The sequence below is a fragment of the Cherax quadricarinatus genome, chromosome 3, assembly GCF_038502225.1.
Source record: "Cherax quadricarinatus isolate ZL_2023a chromosome 3, ASM3850222v1, whole genome shotgun sequence".
NCBI lineage: Eukaryota > Metazoa > Arthropoda > Malacostraca > Decapoda > Parastacidae > Cherax > Cherax quadricarinatus.
Window position 1 is genome coordinate 12,272,286 of NC_091294.1, and position 17,500 is coordinate 12,289,785.

A 17,500-nucleotide genomic window follows, 5' to 3' on the forward strand; every position below is an offset into this window, starting at 1 on the left:
GCCCACTGTGATGCCTCATCATGTACCATGACTCGCTGTTGCCTCCCTGTCAGGTATTCTCTGATCCATTGCAGTACCCTTCCTGTTATACGCGCCTGATCCTCTAGCTTCTGCACCAGTCTCCTGAGAGGAACTGTGTCGAAGGCCTTCTTGCAGTCCAATAAGATGCAATCAACCCACCCCTCTCTCTCATGTCTTACTTCTGTTACTTTATCATAAAACTCCAGTAGGTTTGCGACAGGATTTGCCTTCCATAAATGCGTGCTGGTTGGCGTTTATACTCTTGTTCCGTGCCTGGTTGTGTGTGTCGGTGGTGTGTACTCACTTATTTGTGGTTACAGGGGACGAGTCATAGCTCCCGGTCCCGCCTCTTCAGTGGCCGCTACTGGGTCACTCTCCCTACACCATGAGCTTTATCACACCTCTGCTGAAAGCTGTGAAGGGATCCTGCCTCAACTACATCGCTTCCCAAACTATTCCACTTCCTGACTACTCTGAAGAAATACTTCCTAACATCCCTGTGATTCATCTGTGTGTTCAACTATCGACTGTGTTCCCTTGTTGCCGTGTCCCATCTCTGGAACATTCTGTCTGTCCACCTTATCAATTCCTCTCAGTATTTTATATGTTATCATGTTCCCCCTATCTCTCCTGTCCTCCAGTGTCGTCAGGTCGATTTCCCTTAACCTCTCCTCGTAGGACATACCTCTTAGCTCTGGAACTTGTTTTGTTGCAAACCTTTGCACACACTATTTTCTTTACGTGCTTGGTTAGATGTGGGTTCCTAACTGGTGCCGCATACTCCAATATGGGTCTAACGTACACAGTGTACAGGGTCCTGAACGATTCCTTAGATGGTGGAATGCTGTTCCTATGTTTGCTAGGTGCCCAAATACTGCAGCGTTATTTGATTGATGTGCGCCTCAGGAGATGTGCCTGGTGTTATACTCTCCCCAAGATCTTTTTCCTTGAGAGGTTTGTAGTCTCTAGCCCCCCTAGACTGTACTCCTCCTGTGGTCTCCTGTGCCCTTACCCAATCTTCATGACTTTGCACTTGGTGGGGTTGAACTCCAGGAGCCAGTTTCTGGACCAGGCCTGCAGTCTGTCCAGATCCCTTTGTAGTTCTGCCTGGTCTTCGTCCGACTGAATTCTTCTCATCAACTTCCCATCATCTGCAAATAGGGACACTTCAGAGTCTATTCCTTCCGTCATGTCGTTCACAAATACCCGAAACAGCACCGCTCCTAGGACTGACCCCTGTGGAATCCCACACTTCACAGGCGCCCACTGACACCTCGCCTCGTACCATGACTCGCTGCTGTCTTCTTGACAGGTATTCCCTGATCCATTGTAGTGCCTTCCTGCCTGGTTCTGCAGTTTTTGCACTAATCTCTTGTGTGGAACTGTGTCAAACGCCTTACAGTCCAAGAAAATGTAATCTACCCACCCCTCTCTTGTTTTACTGTCACCCTGTCATAGAACTTCAGTAGGCTTGTGACAGGATTTCCCGTCCCTGAAATCGTGCTGGTTGTCGTTGTTAAGTTCATTCCTTTCTAGGTGCTCCACCACTCTCCTGGTAATCTTCTCCATGACATTGCACACTATACATGTTAGTGACACTGGTCAGTAGTTTAGCGTTTCACGTCTGTTTTTTAAAAATTGGGACTGCATTTGCTGTCTTCCATACCTCAGGTAGTTGCCCTGTTTCGATAGACGTGTTGAAGACTTATTGGCACACACAGCTCCTCTGCTCCCTCCCTCAGGACCCATGGAGAGATGTTATCCAGCCCCATTGCCTTTGAGGTATCTAGCTCACTTAGCAGCCTCTTCACTTCTTCCTCGATTGTATGTATTGTGTCCAACACTTGGTGTACCCCACCAGTCTTTCTGGAGTCCCTTTCTCTCTCTCTCCTGTGAACCCTTTGAATTTCACATTGAGCTCCTTGCATACTTTTCGGTCGTTTCCTGTGATCTCTCCTCCTTCCTTCCTCAGCCTGATTACCTGGTCCTTGACTGTTTTGCTCCTGATGTGGCTGTACAACATTATTATTATTATAATCAAAAAGAAGCGCTAAGCCACAAGGGCTATACAGCGCTGCAGGGTAGGGAAGGAAGCAAGGGAATTGGATGGCAGAAGGGAGGGGGGATGATCAGCAGGTTACAGAAAACAGCGGGGCAGGGGATAGTACGGGGGTAGAGGGTAGCAAGAGATACAAGTAGAAAGGGCTGAAAGTATCAAAATTTGTGGAGTAAGTCAGTCGTTGTCAAAAAGTCAATGAGAGAGTCCGGATGAAAGGTGGGTCCATCAGCGAGAAGGGAAGGTAAAGAGAGAGCAGCGGGGCGAAGACGACGACAGAGGTAAATTCTGCGTGCTCGTTGATAAAGTGGGCAGTCCAACAGAATGTGGCTGACTGATAATGGAGCTTGGCGATTCTCACAGAGAGGAGCAAGACGCCTCTCCATGAGATATCCATGAGTAAGACGAGTATGGCCAATGCGAAGACGGGAGAGAGTAGTCTCCCAACCTCGACACTGGTGATAAGAAGACGGCCAGTAACCTATACTCGGTTTAATAGACTGAAGTTTGTTGCCGAGCATAGTAGACCAACGTTGTTGCCAACGGGTGTGAAGGTGGGAAGATATTACAGCAAAATAGTCCGTACATGGAATACCTCTATAAGAAACTGGTAGGTCATGTACTGCTGACCGCGCAGCAGTGTCTGCCTGTTCATTGCCCTGTACGTCAACATGACCAGGGACCCAACAAAAAACAATATCTTTATGCTTAGTAAAGATGCGGCGTAGCCAAAGTTGGATACGGAGGACTAAGGGGTGAGGTGTATCAAATTTTTGTATAGCCTGTAAAGCACTAAGGGAGTCTGAGACAACCACAAATGATGACACAGGCATAGATGCAATACGGATAAGTGCTGTAAGGATGGCATATAATTCAGCAGTAAAAATACTAGCTGAAGATAGTAAATGCCCTTGTACGACGCTGTCCGGAAACACTGCTGCGAATCCTACGCCGTCAGAAGACTTAGAGCCATCTGTGTACACAGCAATGGCATGAGAATGAGAGTGAAAGTGGTCAAGAAAAAGAGAGCGGGAAGCGACCGTAGACAGTTGGGCTTTCGAGCAAGGGAGGGAGAAAGAACAGACTCGAACAGCTGGAACTTCCCAGGGGGGTAGGGAAAAGTGTGATGCTACATGTACATAGAAAGGTGGTAGTTGAAGAGAAGACAAGAGCGAATGAAGGCGAAGAGAGAAGGGACGGAGTAAGCAGGGGCGGCGAACAAATAAAGAATGTCTACTAATATCAGTGACCATTCTATAAATGGAAGGATTGCGGAGATCATGAGAGCGTACATAGTAGCGCAGGCAATGGGCATCACGGCGATCGGATAAGGATGGAACGTTCGCTTCTGCATAGAGGCTTTCGACAGGGGAAGAGCGAAAAGCACCAAGGCATAAACGTAATCCTTGGTGATGAATGGGGTTAAGGCTAGAGAGAGTAGCAGGAGATGCCGCTGAATAGATCTGGTCACCATAATCAAGTTTCGATAAAATAAGGGTGGAATGTAGGTGAAGGAGGGTTCGACGATCAGCTCCCCACGAAAGATGAGCAAGGGTTTTAAGAAGGTTCAGCCGGCTGTGACAAGTTGCCTTCAGAGAGGTAATGTGAGGTTTCCAGGATAACCTACGATCAAAGAGGAGGCCCAGAAACTTGACTGTATCACGTTCAGGGATACGTGAGCCATAGAGGTACAAAGGATGATCAGAGATGACAGAGCGTCTAGTGAAAGTGATTTGGTGGGTTTTAGTGCTGGAAAATTTAAACCCATGTGTGGTGGCCCAATTGGAAACACGGTCGACTGCATGCTGGAGAGAAACTGTAAGGAGGTGACAGTCAGCGCCTGCACAGGCAATAGCGAAGTCATCAACATAGAGTGATGACCAAATATTTGATGGAAGACTAGAGGCCAAATCATTAATAGCAAGGAGAAAAAGTGTTGTGCTCAGAACACATCCCTGGGGGACACCTTCAGCTTGGATAAAGTCCGGGGAGAGCACATTATTAACCCGAACACGGAAATGCCTGTCAGTTAAAAAGTTCTTAAGGAAGGATGGTAGATTGCCTCGAAGGCCTAAGGAGTGGGCTTGGGCTAAAATATTATACCTCCAAGTTGTGTCATATGCCTTCTCAAGATCAAAAAATATGGCAATAACTGAGTGGTTATTCGCAAAGGCATTACGAACATACGTATCCAAGCGCAGTAAGGGGTCTATGGTAGAACGTCCCTTACGAAAGCCATATTGACGAGTGGAGAGACTGTTGTGTGTCTCTAAATACCACACTAAACGTCTATTTACTAGACGTTCCATTACTTTGCAAACTGCACTGGTAAGAGCAATGGGACGATAGTGGGAGGTTTCATGTCCCGTAGTGCCTGGTTTGCGGAAAGGGAGAACAATGGCGGATTTCCACAGCTGTGGAAGAACTCCTTGTGACCAAATAAGATTGTAAAGGCGTAATAGGACTGCAAGGGCTGACTGATGTAAATGTTGTAGCATACGAATATGAATGTCGTCGGGCCCAGCTGCCGATGATCGACAAGCTGAGAGTGTTGCCTCCAGTTCTTGAAGTGTAAAAGGCACATTATACTGTTCTTCTCTGAGAGAAGAAAAGTCCAAGGGTGCTAACTCTCTGGCAGACTTTGAGGAAAGAAATGAGGGGCATAGATGGAGTCCCTGAGAAATACGGACCAGATGATTGCCAATTTCATTGGCAACATCTAGTGGGTTTGCTATATCAACACCGGCAACCCGTAGAACAGGAGCCGGGTCAGGAGAATATTTACCACTCAGTTTTCGTACTTTTTTCCAGACTGCACTCATAGAGGAAGCAGAGGTGATGGTGGAGACATAATCTCGCCAGCAAGTGCGTTTAGCGTCACGGATGACACGGCGAGCGATCGCACGCTTCTGTTTAAAATCAAGGAGTCGCTCTGTGGTTCTATTGTACCGGTACCTGCCCCATGCAGCGTGTTTCAAACGTACTGCACGAGCACAAGCAGGAGACCACCAAGGCACGCATTTCTGAGAATGCCTGCTCGAAGTTTGGGGTATAGAATGAGAAGCTGCGGTGAAAACGGAGGATGAGAAGAGGTGTAAAAGCTCATCGATGGAGGACGAAGAAGGAACCTCTTTAAAAACAGTCAGGTGTGAGTAAAGGTTCCAATTTGCCCGATTAAATTGCCAGCGTGGGGTGCGAAGAGGTGGCGAATATGAAGGGGAAGTAAGAATGATTGGGAAATGATCACTGTCATGTAAGTCCGGGAGAACAGACCAAGTAAAGTCTAATGCGGCGGAGGAAGAGCAAACTGAGAGATCGATGCAAGAGAGAGTATGAGTCCGAGGATCAAAATGGGTGTGAGTACCTGTATTTAAAACATGGAGGGGGTGGGTGGCAAGAAAAGCCTCTAACTGAATTCCACGGGAATCACAGTGAGACCCTCCCCAGAGGAAATGGTGGGCATTAAAATCACCAAGTAACAGAATTGGTGGCGGTAATGACGAAACAAGGAAGGCAAAATCCGGAATAGATAATGCCCGAGAAGGAGAGAGATATAAAGAACAGAGCGTATACCACCTATGTAAGTGGATACGGGCTGCTGTGTAATGCAGCGAAGTATGAACAAATAGCTGATGGTACGGAATATCAGTGCGGAGAAGAAGGGCACTTTCATTAAAGGTCCCATCAGGAAAAGGATCTGAAGAATACAATAAATTATAGCCTGAGATGTGAGAAATAACAGCAGAGTGTAATTTTGGTTCCTGTAAGCAAACACCAACAGGGGCAAACTGGGAGAGTAACATCTGAAGCTCACCCCGATTACCCCTGAGGCCACGTATATTCCACTGTAAAAAGGCCATGAATGGCAATGATAAAGATACTTGAAATCCGCAGGTAAGGGTTCCTACGGACTAGGAGGGTTAGAAAAGTCCACATGCGGAGGCAGTGGAAAATGTTCAAGCAGCGAAGGAACGGTGCGCTGTGAAGAAAGGAGTTGCGCAGATGGAGCAGAGGAGAGAGAAAGAGCGGAAGGTGGATCAGTGTCCATTGATGGTTTGGTCTCTGCAATATATTCAGAGATTGCTTCAAGTGTTTCAGAATTCAGAGATGTCGTATGGGAGACAATATTGGGAATGGTAGGGGGAGGATGAGTAAAGATTGGAACTGTATTGGACTGTACCAAGGTAGGGGGGGGCGAAAGGGTGGAGGGAACTGGAGAAGCGTGGCAGGGGACAGAAGAGACAGGAACCTGGGAGGTGGCAGAAGAGGAAGAAACTTGGGAGGGAACAGGGGAGGAAGGTACATTACGAGGAGGAGGGTGAACCTCTGCACTTGTAACTGAGCCAGTGAGAGGGGAAGAACTAGGGACAGAGACAGGGAGGGTAAAATGAGGAGGTGGAAGATGGGTAGGAGGTGTTACCGGACCTTTTTTTGACTTTTGAGAAGTAGAGGGACGATTGGGAAGAGGTGTCGTACGAGGTCTCGTCGATACTGAGGCTTGTAAGAGAGAACTCGAAGAAGCGAGATTAGACTGAGGCGTTGAAGTAGGGACGTCTGAGCCGAGGACAGCAAAAGGATTAGATACAGGAGTGATTATGGGAGAGGTAACCACAGAGGTGGGTGTAGAAGATGGGATACCAGAAGTGGGGGGACGTTTTGAAACACGGGAATAAGAAACACGTGGGAGTCTCCCTTGGAGGCGGAGATGAGAAACTGCCATGGCATAAGGGAGACCTTCTGTCTCTTTGAGGTAACGGATTTCCCGCTCGTTTAAATAGACCTGACAACGGCGAGAGTACGAAGGGTGAGCCTCATGACAGTTAAGGCAAGAGGGAGATCGATTGCAAGACGTATTAGAATGGTCATCGGCACCACAGACTGGGCATTCGGCGATAGATCTGCAATATTTCGCTGGATGGCCAAATCGCCAGCAATTTCTACACTGTTGTGGTGTAGGGATCACCTTTCGAACTTGTAACCGATGTCCTGCTATATAAACTGAGGATGGGAGTTCTCGGCTGTCAAAAGTTAAACGAGCCACATTGCTAGGGTATCGTCTCCGCCCACGGGCAGGAAGAACGTAAGTGTCTACCTTGAGGATTGGGAGATCTTGGAGTTCCAGCTGTTCTAGAATGTCGGTGCCACATGTCTGGAAATTTTGTTGAACTATGGTATGGGGCAGAATAACGGTACCACTACAAGAATTGAGGGAATGATGTTTTTCAAGGGTGACAGGAACAGTATCTATATGGGAAAGACGAGAGAGCTCACGAGCCTGGGTAGCATTCTGTACGGTAATGATGCGCGTACCGCTCTTAAGAGCATGAAAAGAAATATCTTTACCAACATGGCGTAGGAGTGCCTTGCCAATACTATGGTCAGAAAGATAGGCAGTAGAGGAAGTTGGTCGTAAAGTGAAGAATTTAGTCCACTGTTCAGTCTGAAACTGAGCGTGGAAAGGTAGTGAAGGACGTGTCGATCTTTTCTGAGAAGAACGAGAAGGTGAAGGTGGAGAAGTATCATCAGCAGGTAATTGTCGTTGACGTTTAGGCGTGGGACCAGAGTTGGTCCGACGTGGAACGGGTCGGCGATTTGAAAATTGCCGCACCGTAGAGGGAGAGGCCGGAAGCATAGTCAGAGGAGAGCGAAGGTCTGATAAATCGAAGGAGTCAGTCGAGGCCTCAGTACCTGAAGCAGGTGAGGAAACAGCACCGGCAATAGGTACAGAGGCATGAGGAATGTCTGAAGAGTGGTCCAAAGACGAGGCGGGGTCAGAACGGGGTGCGGTATCAAGAAGGGGCCCGGGGGTACCAGGTTCATGGACTAGGGCTGCCATGGTTAGGTTACTTCTTTCTTTTTGTTTTTAAGAAAAAAAAAGAAAGAAGAAAAGAAAATAAAAATAAAAAAAAGAAAAAAAAAGGGGGGACCGGGGAGGGATAGTTCCTAGGAGGAATGAAAGGGCCAGAAATCTCCCTCCGCGCCCAAGAGGACTCGACACCGCTAGTAGCGCAGATGCAGCATGGAACCCGTGCCATACCCTACCCTTCATGCCAGTAAACCAGCAATCTGGGATAGCAACCTCACATCTGCCGAGCTACCTCGGTGGACAAAAGAGAGGGCGGCCGGATATCCGCCACAAAGCATACCTCCTTCAGCCACCACCCCCGGAATCCGAAAGGTGGCTTCCAGAGATACACCCGTCGCCCAAAAGACACCCAAAGCTACTCCGGGATACCGGAGAGGGATCGGGACATCCCTAGGCAATCCAGATTCCACGGCAAACTACGCCACCGCCAAGAAACCTCAACGGAATGGGATCGACCCCGGTGTCCTTTCCTCTACCTAGGAACTAGCGTGCCTGTGGGAGAAATCCCAAAGGACAAAAAGAGGAAGGGCAAAAGGGAGGAGTGGGGAGGAGGAGGAGGAAAGGAAAAAGGGGAGGATGGGGAGGATGGGATAGGGGAGGGGAGATTGGGGGGTAATTAGGTTCGGTCTGAGGAAGAAGACCGATAGGTCTAATTCCTCAGACCAAGAGCCTCTTCACCACGCCAAGGAGCCCCCCTTGAAGAGGGGCTGTACAACAGCATCGGGTCTGATTTGGCTTTTACTGTTATGTCATTTATGTATTGTAGTTGGGCCTCCCTTCTTACCTGTTGTGGCATGTACACACTCCCATACAGGCTGCCTCCCAGCCAGCAAACCATGTGCTAGGGGGTTTAACGATCTTATGGGGCCCCATCGTTAAATCAGTATCCTGGTTCACTGAGCAATCACAAGGTGTGTTGGACAATTGCTGAGGTGATGTGGTAGCACTCACGGTCAGCTTTTGCCAAATTCATACAGCTGCTGGTTGCTCATGGTTCTCGGTTTCTGGCTGTTTTGCCGTTTGATTACTGTTACACTTACTTTCCAAACTCTTGCACAGTGTAAATACCAAAAATTATACTTGAAGGATTATTATAATCAAAAAGAAGTGCTAAGCCACAAGGGCTATACAGTGCTGCAGGGCAGGAAGGAAGCGAGGGCATCAGGTGGCAAAAGGGAGGTGGATGAGTAATAGGTTACAGATAACAGCAGAGCAGTGGATGGTGAAAGGGTAAAGGGCAGCAAGAGATTGAGCTGGAAAGGGCCGAGGGGAGTGCGTAAGGTATCATCATCAGAGTTTGTGGAGAAAATCAGTCGTTGTCAAGAAGTCAATGAGAGTGTCAGGATTAAAGGAGGGTCCATCAGCAAGAAGGGAAGGTAAAGAGAGAGTAGTAGAACGAAGATGGCGTTGGAGGTAAATTCTGCATGCTCGTTGATAGAGAGGGCAGTCTAACAGAATGTGGCTAATCGATACTGGAACTTGACACTGCTCACAGAGGTACAGGGTGCCTCTCCATGAGATACCCATGAGTAAGACGAGTGTGGCCAATGCAAAGACGGGAGAGAGTAGTCTCCCAACCACGGCACTGATGACAAGAAGACGGCCAGTAACCTATGCTCGGTTTAATAGAATGAAGTTTGTTACCAAGCAGAGTTGACCAACGTTGTTGCCAACGGGCGTGAAGGTGGGTAGCTATTGCAGCAAAATAGTCCAGAAATGGAACACCTCTATAGGAAATTGGTAGGTCATGTACTGCTGACCGTGCAGCAGTGTCTGCCTGTTCATTGCCCTGTACGTCGACATGACCAGGGACCCAACAAAAAATAATATCTATGCTTCGTGTAGAGATACGGCGTAGCTAAAGTTGGATACGGAGAACTAGGGGGTGAGATGTATCAAATTTTCGTATAGCCTGTAGAGCACTAAGGGAGTCTGAGACTACCACAAATGATGACACAGGCATAGATGCGATACGAATAAGTGCTGCAAGAATGGCATACAGTTCAGCAGTAAAAATGCTAGCCGAAGATAGTAAATGCCCCAGCACGACGCTGTCTGGAAACACTGCTGCGAATCCGACACCATCTGAAGACTTAGAGCCATCTGTGTACACAGCGGTGGCATGAGAATGGGAGTGGAAGTGATCAAGAAAAAGAGTGGGAAGCCACCGTAGGCCAGCTGGAACTTCCCAGGGGGGTAGGGAAAAGTGATGCTACATGAACATATAAAGGAGGTAACTGAAGGGAAGACAAGAGTGAATGTAGGCGAAGAGAAAAGGGACGGAGCAAACAGGGGCGGCGAACTAATAAATTAAGTCTACTAATATCGGTGACCATTCTATAAATGGAAGGATTGTGGAGATCGTGAGAGCATACATAGTAGCGAAGGCAATGGGCATCACGGTGATCAGACAAGGATGGAACATTCGCTTCTGCATAGAGGCTCTCAACAGGGGAAGAGCGAAAAGCACCAAGGCACAAACGTAATCCTTGGTGATGGATAGAGTTAAGGCTAGAGAGAGTAGCAGGAGAGGCCGCGGAATAAATCTGGTCACCATAATAGAGTTTCGATAAAACGAGGGCTGAATGTAGGCGAAGCAGAGTTCGACGATCAGCTCCCCAGGAAAGATGAGCAAGGGTTTTAAGAAGGTTTAGCCGGCTGTGACAAGTTGCCTTCAGAGAGGTAATGCGAGGTTTCCAGGATAACCTACGGTCAAAGAGAAGGCCAAGAAACCTGACTATCATGTTCGGGGATACGGGAGCCATAGAGATACAAAGGATGATCGGAGATGACAGAGCGTCTAGTGAAAGTAATTTGGCGAGTTTTGGTACTGGAAAATTTAAACCCATGTGTGGTGGCCCAAGGGGAAACACGGTCGACCGCATGTTGGAGAGAAACTGCAATGAGATGACAGTCAGCGCCTGCACAAGCAATAGCGAAGTCATCAACAGAGTGATGACCAAATATTGGGTGGAAGAACAGAGGCCAAATCATTTATAGCAAGGAGAAAAAGTGTTGTGCTTAGAACACATCCCTGAGGGACACCTTCAGCTTGGACGAAGTCCGGGGAAAGAACATTATTGACTCGAACACGGAAATGTCTGTCAGTTAAAAAGTTCTTAAGGATGGTAGATTGCCTCGGAGGCCTAAGGAATGGGCCTGGGCCAAAATATTATACCTCCAAGTTGTGTCATATGCCTTCTCAAGGTCAAAAAATATGGCAATAACCGAGTGATTATTCGCAAAGGCATTACGAACATACGTATCCAAGCGTAGTATGGGGTCTATGGTAGAACGACCCTTACAAAAGCCATATTGACTAGCGAAGAGACTGTTGTGTGTCTCTAAATATCACATTAAACGTCTATTTACGAGACGTTCCATCACTTTGCAAACTGCACTAGTAAGAGCGATGGGACGATAGTGGGAGGCATCATGTCCTGTAGTACCCAGTTTGCTGAAAGGGAGAACAATGGCAGATTTCCACAGCTGGGGAAGAACTCCTTGTGCCCAAATAAGATTGAAGAGGTGTAAGAGGACTACAAGGGCTGACAGATGTAAATGTTTTAACATATGAATATGAATGTCGTCAGGCCCAGCTGCCGATGATCGGCAAGCTGAGAGCGTTGCCTCTAGTTCTTGAAGTGTAAAAGGCACATTATACTGTTCTTCTCTGAGAGAAGAAAAGTCCAAGGGTACTAACTCTCTGGCAGACAGCAGACAGCACCAGCAAGAGGTACAGGGGCATCAGGAGTGTCCGAAGAGTGATCTAAACACAAGGCAGGGTCAGAATGGGGTGCGGTATCAAGAAGGGGCCCGGGGGTAGTGGGTTCATGGACTAGGGCTGCCATGGTTAGGTTACTCCTTTGCTTTTTGTTTTTAAGAAAAAAAAAGAAAGAAAAGAAAATAAAAATAAAAAAAAGAATAAAAAAAGGGGGGTGCGAAGAGGAATAGTTCCCAGGAGGAATGAAAGGGCCGGAAATCTCCCTCCGCGCCCAAGAGGACCTCAACACCGCTAGTAGTGCAGATGCAGCATGGAACCCATGCCATACCCTACCCTTCATGCCAGTAAACCAGCAATCTGGGATAGCAACCTCACATCTGCCGAGCTACCTCGGTGGACAAAAGAGAGAGCGGCCGGATATCCGCCACAAAGCATACCTCCTTCGGCCACCACCCCCGGAATCCGAAAGGTGGCTTCCAGAGATACACCCGTCGCCCGAAAGACACCCAAAGCTACTCCGGGATACCGGAGAGGGATCGGGACATCCGAAGGCAATCCAGATTCCACGGCAAACTATGCCACCGCCAAGAACCTCAACGGAATGGGATGGACCCCGGTGTCCTTTCCCCTACCTAGGAACTAGCGCGCCTGTGGGAGAAATCCCAAAGGCCAAAAAGAGGAAGGGCAAAAGGGAGGGGTGGGGAGGAGGAGGAGGAGGAGGAGGAGGAGGAATGGAAAAAGGGGAGGATGGGGAGGATGGGATAGGGGAGGGGAGAATGGGGGGTAATTAGGTTCGGTCTGAGGAAGAAGACCGACAGGGCTAATTCCTCAGACCAAGAGCCTCTTCACCACGCCAAGGAGCCCCCCTTGAAGATGTCCAGCATGCAGAGACTAGTGCTATTGCAACCACAACTAGACGAGTATTACACGTGTCTGGCAGAGAAGTGGTGATCTCATTGCTCGCTACCTCTCCCCTGCAGTGAGTGTCTCTGGTCTCCTTGATCCTTTGCAAATACTTTGCTATGATAAGCTGCACTAATCTTACATACATACATATATACATTTCGCCATACACCCCTCAGGTGTTTACACTGTTCTGCTGGTAATTTCACTTTGCATATTTATGACAACCTGATTATGGCAGTACCACTTCCTGGAGGTCTATTGATATGTCAACCTTCACTGTTACTTTTATTTTATTTTCACTTTCTTCCTTTTATCTTTTCGCACTTGCTATATGCTACCTCACATTTCACTTGCTAACCAACTTTACTTACGTTTGACTTTATGACTTTGGGTTTGTCTTTGTAAGTTGACTGTAGCTCTGTGGCAGCAGGTACCTGCTAGGCCTCTAACAGGCTTTGGTACTTTCAAATGTCCTGAAGTTTCAGTCTTCCTCTCGCCTGTTTCACTTTTAAGACTTCATCGTCACTTGTTGCATTGTTCACTGATCCAGTCACTATCAATGGCGTCTGCTAAGAGCTAAAACATGCCATAAAACAGTACAATTCTGGGAGCCTTGTCGCCCCTACACTGACCGGCGCCTGCGTGTGCGCGTGCGACCCAATTAATATTTGCACTAAACTCATTACAGTTGTGACCGGGTGTGGACGTGTGAATTGCTCATTACTTTGTAATTTGTTCGTAAATCATGTGTGACGTATGGATGATTCATTACCTTTGTAACTTGGTCATGATTGTGACCAGATCTACCTGAAGTTCATTACTTTCATACCTTGTTTAGCTATCATAACTTTGCGGTCCAGTCCCTGGACACATTATGTACCTCTGTAATCCTTTGACTACCACCCATAGGATGAGTATGGGGTGCATAATAAAGATATTGAACTAACTAAAACGCTTCAAACTTCCTACACCAAGCTTAAAAACCACACAAGCCATCTTCACTTAGTATATAGGTTGTATGCATCTAGTTTATCAGCTGATAAGTATAATATTGTTTATTTTTGTCAAAGTAAAGGGGCCCACGAATGGTATACGAGTAAATTATGTTGTGGCAAGGGTGTCCCAGAAGTGCTGGAGAAGTAGAGGTCTTGCCTGTTCTACCTACTAGCAGACTTTGGAGGTAATGTTTTCATGAGTGAATTACATTGCTTGTCGTCAGGGAATGCGTGTATGGATCCGTTTATTTACAATTTAGTTAATGTTGTTCATATGCAAAACTGACTGTATCCAAGGGATCATGTTTAACCGACTAATCGTGAAGTAAGGACCTAAAATTAAGCCCGCTAATACTGATGCAGTGAAATTGCAGCAAAAAGAGTGCAAATCTAAATCGGACATGGGAGGTAATTCTGCACTGGACGATGTTTGCACTTCTGGACAGCTTTGGGAATATGTGAACGTGTTCCTTCCTCTAGTTACCCATCTTGATGGAAAAATGGCCTGTGTTAAAGAACACACTAATAATGCACTCTCAAAATGCCATGGCATGATAGTGTCTTTCATTGTACTTAGCAAACCAAAATTGTAATTACACATCTTAACTGTTACAAAAAAATAAATTATCTTTTTTGTCTTTTAAACTACCATAATGTTTAACTGTTACCTGTTAACACACCTTGTGGAAGTAGGAATCGGCGCTGACCCACAGAATATAGAGTCCTCGATGTCTTCTCTATAACGTACGTTCACAGTCACCTATAATATTACAAGTAATTATTACATTCATGGGGAAGTACATATCTTTCAGGGGTCCTTCAGTGCTTTTTGAGTGGAAAGTAATCATGTTCAAGCGAAAGAAGTTACCTTCAACTTTGCTAAAGTTTCAATATCAAGGACCCACCCCACCTTGAATGGAGGCAAATTTAAGTAGCAAATTTAAGTGGGAGATAATTATCAGTGCAAATAAACAATATAGACAAAGAAGAGTAAGACGCTGCACACATTACTCTTCAACTTATCAATAATGTTTACAACGTGATACTATGTGCATATAAAATCTGCCCTCAAGACCACTGATAAAAAAAAAAGTTACATAAGCTATGTTGACAAAACTAACTAAATTCAGTCAATCTTAGATAAATTTTCATTGATTTTGGCCTGTGTAGGTCCCCTTTCTCCCCCCCCCCACTCAAAAATACTGCTAATAGTGCAATAATTTCTGAGCGTCGCTTCTGATTAGCTTCATCCCTTTCATGCTGTTAACTTTATATTGCAGCTTCTGATCTCTCTTTGGTGTCTAAGTTTTTAATTAAATTTGGGAGGTGTCCAAATTTACCATCTTCACTTAATAAATTTAGATATTGGTTTGTATATGACCTGTGAGTGTCGCTTTCGATTCCCTTCAAAGCTTCAACTGCATTGTCAACTTACGTCTTACACTGCATTATTCCAATCGCGTTCACTGAAGAATGGGACTAGGATTATCGAATACTAGGATACTTTTCTCGGATAGAACAGCTACTGAAATGCATTAACTCTTTATTCATCACTTAAGTGTATTACACTAGTGACCTAAATACACCTGACAAAGGAAAACAGAAAAAGGGAGACGAGGGGGGGGGGGGGAAGAGGCGGCACAACACTGACTGGAACAATACACAAATATTCCTTACATAGGAGAAAAAACTTCGGACTACGTTTCGGTCCGACTTGGACCATTAACCAAGTCGGATCGAAACCGTCATAAGTTACTTTCTCCCATGTGCGAGTTATTTGTGTACACTTGTCTGATCCAGCAACACAATGGAATCCTTGCGAGGTAATATCTTCTACCATGCCAACATGTGGCCCTAACCTAGTACTAGTGAGGCCCCCATCCCCCCTCCTGCATGGGTCTTCATAACTGTTGCATCTCTCCACTTCCACTGACTACTACTACTAGTTTCGTCCGTACTCTCCCGGCCCGGGTTTTTACCAGATGGTGACCCGGCCTTGGCTTGTGGTCTTGGGGAGCGGTCCTGGGGAGCGGTCCTGGGGAGCTGTCTCCCATGGGAGCTGTCTCCCATGGGAGCTGTCTCCCATGGGAGGAGGTACAAGGACCTCATCTTCCAGGACCAACTGTCCCCAGGCCTAGCCCCATTCCCCACCCTCGTGGGGCTCGTAGAGAGAAGCAAGGCCTCTGGTCTGCCATCTTCCCCGCCCCAGGGGGGCACGTGGGAATGGTAGTCTTGTGAGCTGCAGGTGGTAGCAAGTTCTGGCCCTGGCACATTCCCTGCCCTAAGAGGGATCGTGGGAGTGGTGTCCACTCTATTCTTCATGACTGATAAAGCCTTCAGTGCAGGCGAAAATGTCTCTCCACAAGTTTCTTATTACCGTCTTCGTTCCTTTGAAGAATCTATAGATTTAACTGAAGACATTTGAAAAATATCTGCAATATATATATATATATATATATATATATATATATATATATATATATATATATATATATATATATATATATATATATATATATATATATATATATATATATATATATATATATATATATATATATATATATATATATATATATATATATATATATATATATATATATATATATATATATATATATATATATATATATATATATATATATATATATATATATATATATATATATATATATATATATATATATATATATATATATATATATATATATATATATATATATATATATATATATATATATATATATGCCGTGCCGAATATGTAAAACTAATCAATTACCAAGAACTCATTTAAAATTAAGTCCTTTCTAAAATTTTCTCTTATACGTTTAAAGATATATTTTTTTCATTAATGTTAATGTAAAAATTTATAATTTTGCACCAAAAGGAACTTAGAAAACTTGCCTAACCTTATTAAAACAAGAACAGTTTACTTCAGCCTAACCCAACTAAATATATTTTAGATTTGTTTACAATAATTTAATACTAAACACAGTGAAATATATTTTTTTCGTTAGGTTCAGAATGATTTTGGCGAAATTATTGCATACACAAATTTTCACTTGTCCTATATGTCAAGATGAACGTTGCTATTTAAGCCAAGATCGCAAGTTCTGCCTATTCGGCACGACTTACATATAATATTTTAATCAGGTAGTAGGTTGGTAGACGGCAACCGCCCAGGGAGGTACTACCGTCCTGCCAAGTGAGTAAAACGAAAGCCTGTAATTGTTTTACATGATGGTAGGATTGCTGGTGTCTTTTGTCTGTCTCAAATATGAAAGAATACAGGAATGTCTTGTTACTTCTACTTGCACTTAGGTCACACTACACATACGTGTACAAGCATATATATACACACCCCTCAGGGTTTTCTTCTATTTTCTTTCTAATTCTTATTTATTTCCTCTCATCTCCATGGGGAAGTGGAACAGAATTCTTCCTCTGTAAGCCATGCGTGTTGTAGGAGGCACCTAAAATGCCGGGAGCAAGGAGCTAGTTACCTCTTCTCCTGTATATGTTACTAGATATGTATATTTCGCGTGCTCTTGCGAATTCTTTGCATTGTTAATATCTCTAGTAAGGCTGATGCATGCAGGGGATGAGATGAAAAGCTGTAAGCCTTCTCCCTGAAAGCTGGCTGCCTTGGATCAAAGTCTAGCGCAAGCTGGACTCCAAGGTATTGGTCCAGTGTGGGTAGATTGGTAAAGCACTGCGTACCTTGTTCCAAGGTTCGAGTTTCCTTCAGCCAGAGATCAGTGTTTGTGTATATTTCGCCTGCTCTTGCGAATTCCTTGCATATGTGTGTGTGTGTGTGTGTGTGTGTGTAATATATATATATATATATATATATATATATATATATATATATATATATATATATATATATATATATATTCTATCTATGATCGTGGTGAAATTCTACACAACTA

The 17,500-nt window shown here is 45.3% G+C and overlaps 1 protein-coding gene across 1 annotated transcript in view; it reads right to left on the bottom strand.

The window, feature by feature from the left end:
* Positions 1-17,500, bottom strand: part of LOC128684121 (MFS-type transporter SLC18B1-like) — a 130,631-nt gene that overhangs the window by 44,879 nt on the left and 68,252 nt on the right. Inside the window, exon 13 of the mRNA XM_070090174.1 lies at positions 14,237-14,328. Within this exon, the coding sequence (XP_069946275.1) occupies positions 14,237-14,328 (92 nt within the window). The remainder of the gene's footprint in view (positions 1-14,236; positions 14,329-17,500) is intronic.